At 44.1% G+C, this 12,956-nt stretch overlaps 1 protein-coding gene across 1 annotated transcript; it reads right to left on the reverse strand.

Moving 5' to 3' along the window:
* Window positions 1-108: 108 nt before the first annotated feature.
* On the reverse strand, window positions 109-12,535 carry DAGLB (diacylglycerol lipase beta). Its single transcript, XM_085074675.1, has 15 exons — window positions 12,352-12,535; window positions 11,724-11,875; window positions 9,469-9,643; window positions 8,700-8,961; window positions 8,483-8,608; window positions 7,357-7,484; window positions 6,316-6,442; window positions 5,885-5,968; window positions 5,376-5,453; window positions 4,918-4,998; window positions 4,702-4,829; window positions 4,168-4,236; window positions 4,000-4,072; window positions 2,784-3,037; window positions 109-1,309 (listed from the first exon to the last, which is right to left on the reverse strand). Exons 1-15 carry the CDS (start codon window positions 12,444-12,446, stop codon window positions 1,117-1,119), a joined length of 2,025 nt encoding a protein of 674 aa, XP_084930801.1. The 5' UTR covers window positions 12,447-12,535; the 3' UTR covers window positions 109-1,116.
* Between the last annotated feature and the right edge of the window lie 421 nt (window positions 12,536-12,956).

A 12,956-nucleotide genomic window follows, 5' to 3' on the forward strand; every position in this document is an offset into this window, starting at 1 on the left:
TAAACCTCTGCTCTGCATGATGGCTGCTTGCCTCCAGTCGCTGCACCCAAGGCTGGTGCCCCAGGGCCCTGCGGTCCCTGAGAGCAGCATGGTCACTGACAGCACTGGTACCTGTCATTGCACAGGAGCCAAGGTTTTATTGTGCATTTAATTTTGTCTCCATATTGAGTATCACAGCAAGAACATCACACAGTTAATTCTCAACCACATCATATTTTACTTACATCTTTTTTTTTAAATAAATGCTGCTGAGCCTTAAAAAGAAAAAAAATTAAAATAGTTACACACTAGAAACAAGGAATCCACTTTTTAAAAATCGGTACAAGTGGTTACACATTCTTGGCAGAATCAGAGTGGTGCTCAATAGCTGGAGCTAGAGCTGGTGACCAACATGATGCCAGGGCCTGAACTATATATTTTTTTCCCTCTTGTTAAGTAGTTTTAGTTTAAAATCAGTAAAAGCAGTGATGGAGATCAACAAATACAAAACACAGGTCGATGAAAGAATATTGCACATGTGTATCCAAGCAGCATTTAACCACAACAAGCCCTCCCCCCCCCACCCCGGGATCCCAGCACAATCTGTAAGAAAAATAGTGCAATCACTGAGCTCTGCCTGCTCCAGCCCCAGCCTGGGCTGGGCTCACTCACCCTGCAGCCCTGAGCTGCAGCACTGCCCTGCAGCCCCCAGGCTCTGCACAGCTCCGGCGTGGCACAGACACCCATGAAGTGCCCTGGAAGCAGAAGTGGATTTGCAGGTGGTGGTTAAGGTCTGGCAAGGCTCTGCTCTGTGTGGCCACACCGTCCTCACACACATTCACTTTGGTCAAGCATTCAGCTGCTGCAGTGGCTCTCCCATGTCAGCATGCCCAGGCTCGGCTGGAGCTTCTCATCCTGATCTGTCCTGGAAAAGCCCAGCCTTAGCACAGAGACAGAATCTGTGCTTTCAGCAACACAACATTCCCCGAGGTCGCTGCAGAGGCAAGGGCATTAAGACCCTTGTTCGCTTTACGCAATGTGAGAAAAGTACTGAAATCCACTTAGGCAATGAAGTGGAATGTGTCCTGAATACCTGAAACCTGCAAAAAAGCCCCACAGGTCGTCCTCGAGCTGTGGTTATACTGCACTGGGGTTGTAATCTCGTGTTTGACAAGAAAGACACGATCCATGTTCCTGAGACAAACTGTTCAGAGCTTTCAGCACAACATCTGGCATGTGGTCTGTGATCATCTTGGGACTTATTAAAATGCTGCTGAAGACGGTTTCATTTGACCATCTTGCTGTGTATTTAATATCTGAAGAACACAACCTAGGAAAAAAACACACCACAAATACAATGTTTCTGTCAGAACTGAGACTGACAACCTGGAGACTCTGGACATGGCTCAGGGAGGAACTGGAACCCTCACAGGAGCAGGTGGGCTCCCAGAGAGCTGCAGGTCTGCCCTTCAGCAAACAGCTGGAATTGCTGCCATGAAGTGTCCCTGAGGGCACAACTGCACCAAATGACACTGTACATTAATAGGAAAAGAAGCTGTCAGAGTCAAATAATCTTGCTCACAAAAACACAGAATACAGCCCGAGCAAGGAGGAGGAGGGTGTTAAACATGACACGTTTGTATGGTTAATGTCAAATTTAGGAAATAAGTCACAGTGATATCAATAGGAGACTTGGCAATACATTTAATGCTGCACATAGGATGCACCATTCTATAAAATTAAATCCCAAATATAGGATGGGGGCTCTTGTCTCTTTAAGTCCAACTTAAAAAAAAACCCCATGATTAACTGCTGTGCTGTGGAGTAAAAGACAGAAAAGAAATTAACTCAATAAAGTAGAAGAGCAGCCATTGCGAAAACCTGCCAGGTCAAAGGTGTTCAAGTATCTAAGTTGTAAAACCAGTATTGAAACTGTTACAAATTAAAGACTTGAAGGTTAAATAAAACACAGATCTACAGAATGGGAGGAAAAAAAAGAATTTTTTCTCCAATCCTTTTCTTTCCTCTCTTTAAGGGACAATTTCTCTTCTGTAAGATAGTCTTGTGCAAGTTAGAGATGCTCTTATTTCTGTTTCAGAACACAACAAGAGGGTACCAAGGGCTGCCTGGCTTATGGGCTGTTTCAGGTTGCTTTGTCTAAAAAAAACCCCAACATCAACAAAAAGCCACACAAAAAAACCCCTGAACAAGGCACTGCCCCAGCAAAGCCACAATTCTCACCCTTCCAGCAGTTTCAGCTTTCTGCTGTCTTTGTCAGCTTCCTGCATCCACAGAAAAGCAGCAAATGACAGGAAAAACCACAGGCTGTGTGGGCACACACTGGGTACTGAGGCAGCTGCAGCTCTCCAGCCTGGCTGGGTCACTATTATGGGCAATATTTCACCTCTTTCTGATCACCAACAGTCATGTGATTACTCAGTAACGAGGTGTTTTGTTACCACCTCACCACTACCAGGACACCTTGCAGACCTGCAGTCTCAGGCAGAAACTGCTGCCTGGCAAAGCTGAAGTTACCAGTCTTAGTGTTTAAAGTCCTCATTTCAGCAGCTGCAATAAATGGGCAGGATAAGGCATAAAGAGGAACAGTGTTCAGGGCTTGCAGGGAAACAGAGAAGCTGGGAGGCACAGAATAGAAACTGAAAGCTGAGTAATGTGCCATAACCAAAACTGGGTACTGGAGATGCAGATAAGTCACAGAGCTGGAAACATGTACTTTGAAAGGGAGAAGGAACTGTAAATAGACTTCAGGAAAACAGGACAGTGGTATTCATTATTCCACTTACCTCCTAGAGCTGCATTCTTCAAAAATATGGATAATCTTTCCAGGCAGATAGAGATGAGGATACTGAGGTGGTGAATTCAAGTGTGATTCCTCCTCAAGGGCGTTGTACGAAGGTGACCGATGAACCATTAGACTCTCCTCGGCCAGAAGTGGCTGGGTCAGGGCATCCTGGTTCCTTCCATCCAGCTCTGTTGGGAAGTCATCAGGATCTCCTCCAAACACCTCATACCAACACCCCCGCAGCAAAATCTGGTACTGAAATCAGAGAGAACAGTCCAATTGAAGTTTGGCATCTCTTCAAGTAACTTATTCTAGTTGTGTGCTTGAACACACATCATCTGAAAATACAATTAGAAGATTAAAAATTACTTTATGCACATGCTCCCCCAAACTTTGTTAATATCTTTTTGCTGAATTTTCCCCATAGTAATGTTCATTGCAACAGCATGGAAACCAAACCTCTAGTAATACTACAAAATCATTACCATCTTTACCAGCTGATTTACTCCATGTGGAGTCTGCTCTGCAGATTTAAGTTTCCTCACACCTGTTAATTTCTAACTGTCCATTACCTTATTCTGTATTTATGACATCACACAGACCATCAGCAAAACTCCTCTTCCTGGGACTACATGGAAATCTTGTGGGTATGACAGATTCAAATTCAGATGTTCAAAAATGGCAGTTCTGAATGTTTAAACCACACCTCTATACTTCCAGTACCATCCTGCCTGACACCACACTGATCCAGCATGTTCAAAACTGTTTCCCACTAACAGTTAAAACAGTAAGCAATTAACACTGTAACAGAGAAATATCTGTTTTCCAATTCTGACAGTAATATTTAGGTAAAAGCATTAATTTGCTTACCTACTGGTACTAGTTATTGAGTATTAAAATGAGTAATCTCACAGAATTTTCATAATTTCAGCATTTTTTCCTCATTTTTTAATGATTTCCTTTCATCAGCAAAACTAGCAAACAGATAATTTCAGGTCTTTGATGTAGTAAACTGGTATATTTGGAGTCTTACTGAATCCTAATTTCCAACAATACAACTTTACAGGAAAGGAGACTAACACAAATGTCACTGAGTTAAAGGCAAATAATTTTGCTCTGAAACACAATTGTAACTCTCAGCTTTAAGATCAAAAATACACACACCAGTAGTTACTGCATTAAATCTGGGGCTTAACCCAGGAGCTGCATTCAGTTACCTTGGGTCTGTTGCAGTTTGCCACAATTCTCACTATTCTTCTCTTTAAATCCTCCATGTTAGGCATACTTAACCTATTTAAACACACAGAACAAAGTAAAGCAAAGCCTCCTATTGTCTGCTATCAAACACATCTCCAAATATCAATTTTAAAATATTTTCATCTCACCTTGCAACAAGGTCTTTTCCAACAATGACTGAAACAATGAAGCGCTTAGTGTAATCTGCAAGTGATTTGCTTAAAAAAAAAAGAAAAGAAAAGAAAAAAGCACTTTAGATGCACTTAAGAGTCAAGAACACTTTAGTTTTAGGATGATGGTTATCATTCAGTAAAAATACAAGCGTGTAGCAGTAGCATTTGCAGTCAGTGCCTCCTTGCTAAGTGACAAGAATAACTTCAGTGCTGACTGTAAGGGTGTGTGGATGTCCAACAGGCCAAGGCAGACGAGTCAGGTGAGTATTTTTCTGGAACATTTATTTTAAACTCTAATTATACTGCCTGACAGAATTCCCTAGATATGTTTCATTCTGTAATGCTCTGCCAAGAACTGGACTGAAACTCCAGATGGAACAAATTAATTTGACTGGAGAACATACAAACTCTTCCCACAGTCAGGCCCAGAGCTACCAGCTAACACACCTGGCAGCTGCCTTGAAAACTTTTACAGCTTAGACACAGAATCATGCAACAGAAATCTCTCACCTTAAGAGCCCACCTGGAGGAGAGAAGGCATAACACCTTAGTGTGGGGAAGGAGTTCCTGAGCATGATGGCCAAGATAGATGCTGTCCCACCACCCAAACTGTGACCAACTATCACAAGTTTATATTCCTACAGACAGAAAGACAAACTTAGATAGACACAGAAAAAGCTGTGGGTAATTTTTCTGACAAACCAAATTATTTGGAAGGCAACTTACTGGGGCAATTGTGAAAGCCTGGTTTAAAATCCCATCGTTTATTAGTTTTCGATAGATGTAACTTGCAGCCTGAGTTATTCCCTACAAGAGAGTAATTCAAGTTAGAAGGGTGTATCTAACCTGAGGTGTGATACATGTATAGTTTAAATACGAAACCATCACAGAACAACTTTCTTTTTGCAAAGCTGGTCTTCTCTTTAAGATGCCAAGAGGTCTGTATGTATTGTATGTATGGGTTAAAAAGGTTTTGGGGACATTTCATAAGGACATTAGGTTTGACAAGAGGACTACAAATTCTACCTTGCAGTTCCAGAGGCAGTTTTTGAGGCACCAAACACTGAAATAATTTGTGCAATCCATCTGACAAGGAGAATATTCTTCTGTTTAACTAAGGATTCCAGGTGTTTATAGCTTGCTACTGCTGAGCTGATCTACAAACAGCTACAGGCTGCACACACCTTATGCACAAAGCCATTCTCCAGAACATCCTCCAGCGTCAGGTCTTCACAGTCTGCTGACAGATCAGTGAGAATGTCCTGTGAACAAAGACAGCCTTGGTCAGGGTTTTATAGCTCATGTGTCATGCTCTGCTACCCAGCCCTGTCACAGGGACATCACCAGCTGGCTGCCAGGTGTGTGAGCAGCACAGCACATCCCACCATACACCATCAGCCCAGCAAACACGCAGCAACCATAGCTCCAAGTTTGGCAACTATTTTCAACTGCAGACACCCCATTATGGATGCACCTCCACTCACAGAATTACCACTGCCTGTGCTCCATTCTCTCTTCCAGCAGCACAGGGAATATTACCCATCCAAGGGCAATGGGCCTTACAACTTAAACCTGGAAGACTGTACCTGTGAGTGAGTTATTTTTACATGTGCCAGGGTAACACAATTTCCTCTAGGTACTGGAAGTCCACTCATTTCTGTAAAGCTAATTATTGATATCAGAGGGATGATACCTCAAAAGACAAGGTTCCTCTCACTGCAACCACAATAGCTTCTTTTTTGTGATCCAAAGCAACAAAAAATGGAATCTCATAGATCTGGAGGAGAAAAATGTAATCAGTAAAGACACCAACTTTTTGAAAGGGCAAGCACTTGCCCATACCTTCTGAAAGCTCTTATTGAGCTCCATATTGTACTATGGAAAGAAGCTGAATTGGTCTCTTATCTAGTTATTCTAAGTGCCTTGTTTCAATACTGAGACAGGTTTATATCAATGGGTTTGTTGCTGTTCTGTTAGATTAGAAAAAAAAAATCAGAACTGAATGTTTTCATTTGGCTTTGCATTCTGCACTTCATAAATGCTGAAGGCAAACTAGACCCTTCACCCCTTGCTTTCCCTGAATTAATCACAACACTTTGCTGCATGCCTGTCCAGATTGTTTACCTTGTTATGAAAACTGATATGAATGAAGTCTCTGTACTGCAGTCCTGTTATTTTTAGGATGGATCCAAAGTGAAAGTTATGCCGATCACTGCCCGTTATATCACAATCTGTTGGTGTATTTCTGCAACTAACAAACACAGAAGAGAAAAATTTTCATGTTCCAATTTTTTTAGGTTTCCTTTCAAGGAATCAAACTCAGTTACATTTGCAGAAGGCTTTCTGCCAGGAATCAAAAGTGCTTTCTTTTTGCAATAGCACCAGTAGTCTGATACAAGATGTTACTTCTGCCTTGTTACAGGACCATTGGCAGAGCAAACAGTGCAGCAAGAAAAGAATTAATAAGATTACAGGCCCTTGAGAGAAAATACAAACAAGGAAAAAGGAAATTCAAAACAAAATCTGCACAGCAATCTTATCTCATGTTTTATCCACAGTATTATGTGATTTTTTTTTTACCAAGTAATTGATATTTCAGTAGATTATATTGATATTTGATGTTAGTAATTAAGAAAACCATTCCTACAGTCACAAATATCTCTCACATACAGTAAGCCTATGCAGCAATATGCAAAATGACATAATGACCATAAGCATTTTTTAATAAAGGGGTCAAAAGGAACAAAAATGAGGCTAGAGGGACAGGGAACTTCTGCTAATTCCTTAAGACAGGGAAAACTGTTGATAGACCTTTATTTCTATATTTACATCTTTGCCCAAAAGACACCTCTAAAATGCCTCATTTTAAAACATGTTTCATTTAATTCGAATTCTTCCTTTGTCATTTTGCTAAACAATTTTTTTAAATCTCAATCACAAACTTTTCTCATGAAAAGTAAAGCCAATCTGTTTGAGGGTGGAAAATCACTGGCATTTTGTTTCTCTGAATTTGTGAAAGGTAACTCTACCAATCAGGCTTATGTACTCCCAAGAGTGATACAGTTTAATGCAACAAAAATACTGCTATTGTAACTATTCTGCTTCTGCTAGTACTAGTTAAATAGAAGGCAGCTATGTGTTTTTAAGCTCTTGGGTCAAACCTACCAGTCACCATTGAGCTTACAGAGTGCAGTATATGGGTTGGTGTATACGTAGTAGGGCCAACCATAGGCAGCTGCAGCAAACAGCATGTAGTGAGCAGCATTCTCCAGCTCAACATCCAAATCATCGGTCTGAAAGCACAGAGAGGGAGAAAAGGAAGCAGAGAGAGGGAGGAAGGTGTGTTAGGCAGCCTCAGAATAAAAACTGAACACAGGCTAGTGAAAATCAAGGCATGATGAAATACACACTATCCAAAAGGAAAACCTCAAGGTCTAAGAGGAACTAAAAATAGGCACTCATTTCAGGAAAAAGCCTGTGTTTATTTACATAGCTACACAGCTCAAGGATCTTGAAAAGCTCTCACTGAATCAGTTTCTTCCAATGCTGATACATTGATAAGCTCAGTGCTGAAAACATTCACTCCAAATATGTTATCTAAGGATGTCCAAGGGAAGGCTAAAGGATCTGCAGTAGATCTCTCTGGTACAGACTTCTAATGCACAACCCCATCACACTGGCTAGATTCAAAAGGAAGTTACAAGAGGTGCACTGTTTTAAGTGAAATGATCTATATCTATGAAACACAGGCTAAAAGGAGGGGAAGAATTTACTAAGGCACTTTTCCACTGAAGACTAGCAAAACCATGCAATTTTTGCTTCTTACCTTGTCTGGGTATTTGCAGCAGACTAACAGCCCACAACACATACTAGAAGACTACCTTCTCAGTTCTGTGCAAAGAGTACCAAATATTCATTCTCCCTCTGTTCCCTTTCTCTCCCAAGTGTTCAACAATGATCAACTGTCCTAAATGGTTTACTTTTAGAACGTAATTCCCCATTCAGACGTAAGTTCTACTCATGCAAAAGCAGAAAGATGTTTTGACCACAAACTCATCAAGCTGTCTTCACTGCATTTATAAATAACTTATTTTGTTATGGATTTTTATTGCAGTGTTTAATTTTGTTAAAATAATAAAAATTTTAAAAAAACCACCAAAAACCAAAAAACAAAAAAACCAAAACCCATAAACAAAACAAAACAAACTCGACAGAAGGAACTGCACTTCAATTTGATCTAGCACCACTTCCTAGAATAATTACATCAAAGGCTGCATCAACTCTATCTTACCACAAGAGATGATGGAGAATGACACAGGACTTCTTCAGGCTCTTTGGGGCAATTTTCCATCTTATCTTGCTCTTGATGGAGCAGAATCAACCCAGCTGCTATGTCACTTGGCACCAGATCAGTGTCCTGTATAAACACATGGCAGACTGTATAAAACAATCCCACACCTCAACGTGGCAAAACTCTCTCCCAACACAAGCAAAGCTCTCCCTCTTACTGAGAAGTAGTTGCGGAAGAGCTCGGCGATGCTGGTGAAAGCCACGCGGTGGTCGTCGTCCTGCACGATGCAGCAGCACAGCAGCCTGATCCTCTTCTCCCACACCCTGGTGGCAGAGCTCTTCACGTTGTACAGCAGCTGCCCCGACTGGCTGCTCTCCAGGTTGCGGCTCACACCGTCGGGCAGGTAGAATGTCTTCTTCCCCCCGAGTGGGTCAAAGACAATGAGAACTCCAATGATGGTAAAGACGATGATAATCCAGCTGCCAAACACATGGGAGTGGGATAACACACTGTGAAACCAGATACTTTTGTCAAGTCAGCAACAAATCACAGCTACAGATCTTGACAGACTGAAAACGAAGCTGGGTATGGAATCCTGTATGGAGACCTCTGCTGCTGTCCTAAGGGTGCAGGTCTTGAGACTGGGCTTGAAATACTCTGGGCACCAGAACAGGGCTGTCAGCTCAGTTCACACAGGGCACCAAACCCAGAATCACAGCCCTGTGCTTTAGAAGCAGCAGCCCAGAGGTGTGACAGCTCCATTCTGTATTACCAGTTAAGTGATCTGGTTACTACACCTTTCACATTTATCCAGTTTTCTACACTCCCATTCTCCCTCTTACCCTTTCTGATCTTCACCTCCTTTCCTTCACTGTAGGACATGCTCTCCTGAGGCAAGTAGCTCAAGCTCATTCAGGGAAGGATACCAACTCATTTTCTTTTTCACATACACTATCAAGCTCAGATTTGTGGGGAGGCACCTTTACCTTGCAATAACTGTCCCAATGATGCCATTTATCACAGTCTTCTCACACTGCACACTGTTGTCTGACACCCACACAGCTCCTACAACAGCCCAGATGAATTCAGGGAAATAGAGAAGCAAGCGAGTATAAAGTATTTTGGGAAGTGATTTTCTTGGGCCTGGATTCGAAATTGTTCCTGAAAGTAGAGAGAGAATTTAAAACAAGAACTGTTCACAAATGCACCTCGAGTACATAAAATGCTACCTGGAAATATAAGCTTTCTGGGCTTTACAGAAAGTAAGAAACTTAACTGAAACTATCATGTACTTTCATACTAATGGAAAGCTATCACTGAAGCTGAGAAAAACAACAATGGGTCTATAGCTCTGATTCTTAGAATCCACTCTACTAAAACCCAAACCAACTCTAGTCAGAGACATTTCTGCACTGAACTTGAGACAGCAGTGCTGTGCCCAACATAAGCCAAAGCAACATCCAGGAACACCGGCTCACCTACAGTTCCTCATGACTCTTGGGGCCTGCTTTTATTCTATTTAGCTTTTAGTTGGTTGAATATTTCATTTTCAGATGCTATTTTGCTGGGCTACAATGAAGTTTTGTTAATGGAGTTACAAAATAATAATAGGAGAATGAAAGTAGGGCCATTAGCAGGACAAATACTTCTCAGACTACATTCTGTATTGTTAGTTTATAATAACCTTTGCCTTTTAGCACTCCAAGGCAATAAAAAGGGAGTAACTTTTGGCCAGCTCATCTCCTTAAACCAGCCTGCTGATCCCAGGGTAATGAGGCAGCAGGGTGTGCTTGCTCAGGTGTAGACAGGTAATTTGTAAAGGCTGCAGAACAAAAACAACTTTGGAAACTATTTTCCAATTACAAAGCTGAGGTTCGCACCCAGTGATAAAGCTGTTTCAAAAGCCCTCCATCCAGAGGTTGCTTTTTCCCATTGCCTGTCCTAGAGCAGTGTGGTTGCTTACACAGACACAATCAGATGGAACTGTGGTTCCTCTAAGCAACTCTTCCTTTCTCAGCACCACCCGCAGGGTGTGAGGGCTGCAGCCAGATTCCCTGCTGGCATCACCAATCGCCAGCATAGTGCAAGGCCTGGTGCAAGAATCAGCACACCCAAACCCACACATGACAACCACAGTCCAACACACCTCACCCTTTATTTTCTTGGAAATTTAGTCTCAGAATTCTTCCATTTCTTAGTTATAATGGCCTTGTAGCTGTACTTTTATACTGAACAAGGTTCTTTTATCGCTGCTATTTACAGCTACATCTCTCACCTCTACAACTTTGCTCAGAGCCTGGTGCTAACAACACCAAGGACATGTGGAACTTTGAAATAAACAGCACAGTCTGGCTGATCTCACTTCCCCCCCCTCTGGAACCTCTAGGAAAACCAGTGGTCAGATTCAAGGCAAGGATATCATCCACACCTATGTTCTGCCAAAGCTTCTCTTCATGCACTATTAAAATTGTTTAAACAGAAAGAAGTATAAATTCTTATTTACAGAAGCATAAATACTTATTTATAGTATGTTATGAGAACCAATATATTAGAAACTGTGGAGTCTCATCTGTTAGTCTAGGGACCACACACGTATTTCAAATTAATCTTCTTAACATTACTTCGATAATCAGGTGCCTCACCAGAAAAAAGCTTTCCTAGAAATTTTAACTCAAAATGAGCCATTTCTGCAAATGATTAGAAGTTGCATTGGGGTCCTTATTTCTGTTCAGCCATTCTCTTCAACCTGTGGGTCTTGCTCTATTTAACAGCAGTACTGTCAGTTTGATTATGACATTTACACAAATCACTTTTCTATGTGTGTTTTTCCCCAAGCAGCCCACTGCATCTACAGAGATTCCACGAGACATGACTAAACCTGCCCATAAAAGGCAGAACTAACATGATACTTCAGATGATTTTTGGATACATTTCCCTAAATTCCTGTCAGAGAGGTGGAGCAGTGCTACATCAGAAGTCAGGCAGAGAGAGGTTTTCACAATGCTCTGATGGCAATTGTCCATTAGCTGCACCAAGTCGTGCCCATTTATGATGTTAGATTCCAGACTAACAAAGGTAATACTATTAAAGCAAGTATCTTAAAGCTGATGGAGTTTTGAAATCTGACTACCATTAACACACTTCAAATTTTTAGTAGCTTTTAATGTCAGCTCTGGATTAAAAACACACATCTATTACAATCCCACTTGACAAAGGCCAAATATCATTATTAACTATTTACCTTGCATACTGACGTACACAAGAGCAGATAACGCACATATTATGGAAGCCAGAAGAATAAGGAGGCCGAGCAGGTAGCTGTGCAGCAATCCTCCCCCAGGACAGTTAAACCGCCCCTTGTGAACCGCGTAAAGGACAAGGATCCCAATCCACCTGCCGGGAAGTGAGATAACACCAGTTACAGCAGGAAGTGCCTGCTGCGATCACCTGATCGATAGTGGTCGTCTTAACGAGAGCGCTGCACAGAGATTACCAGCGAGGGACCTGTTACATAAGGAAAGTGTCTGAATGAAACCACTACACCGACACCGAGCAGCAGTTACAACTCAGCCGAGTGCAGACCGAGCCGCAGCTCCCCGCGTGGCACTACTCACTCCCTCCCTCAGATCCCAAACACCGGGGCTGGCGGACACAAAGCGATCACCGCATTAATTACGAAACCACACGAGCGCCACTCGGAGATTAAACACAGCGAGTGACGGCGGCCGGGAGCGCTCCGGCAGCGCGGGCACCGCACCGTGTGTGCTGTGACAGGGACCGACAGGACCGACAGCGCCGGGCCGCGGACACCGCTCATCCCGCCGGGAGGCGGCCGGGCCGGCGGGCAGCGGCCCCGGGGCGCGCCTTACCACACCAGCCTGACGAACAGCTCGAAGGCCCCCGGGAGCACGAAGTCGTCGCTGCCGATGGCCCAGCGCCGGCCGAACACCACAAGCCCCGGCATGGTGCGGTCCCACCGCCGCTCCCTCAGGGCCAACACAGCCCAGCCCCGCCTCCCCACAGGCCTCACCGCCCGCCGGGGCGGGAGCGACGGGAGGCCGTGACGTCACACCGCCCACACCGCCTGCGGACATCGCCCCGCCCCCGCATAGCCGCGCATGCGCCTGGCGGGAGCTCCGCCCCGCCCCGGGGAGCGCGCGCGGAGCGGCGGGAAGGCAGGGGGCGCCCAGAGCGCATGCGCAGTGCGGCCCCGGCGGGGCTGGGCGCGGTGAGGTCACCGTCCCGTGACGTCACGGGCGGCCGCAGCAAGCCTCACACAGGGCCGCTGTGGTATGGAGCGCGGCGGGCAGGCCGGAGCTCCGCGGGCACGGCGGGCTAACGGGCCGGAGCTCCACGGGCACGGCGGGCTAACGGGCCGGAGCTCCCCGGCGCACGGCGGGCTAACGGGCCGGAGCTCCACGGGCGCGGCGGGCAGGCCGGAGCTCCCCGGCGCACGGCGGGCTAACGGGCCGGA

The sequence above is a fragment of the Lichenostomus cassidix genome, chromosome 14 (assembly GCF_008360975.1).
Source record: "Lichenostomus cassidix isolate B80296 chromosome 14, HeHo_3.0, whole genome shotgun sequence".
NCBI classification, from domain to species: domain Eukaryota; kingdom Metazoa; phylum Chordata; class Aves; order Passeriformes; family Meliphagidae; genus Lichenostomus; species Lichenostomus cassidix.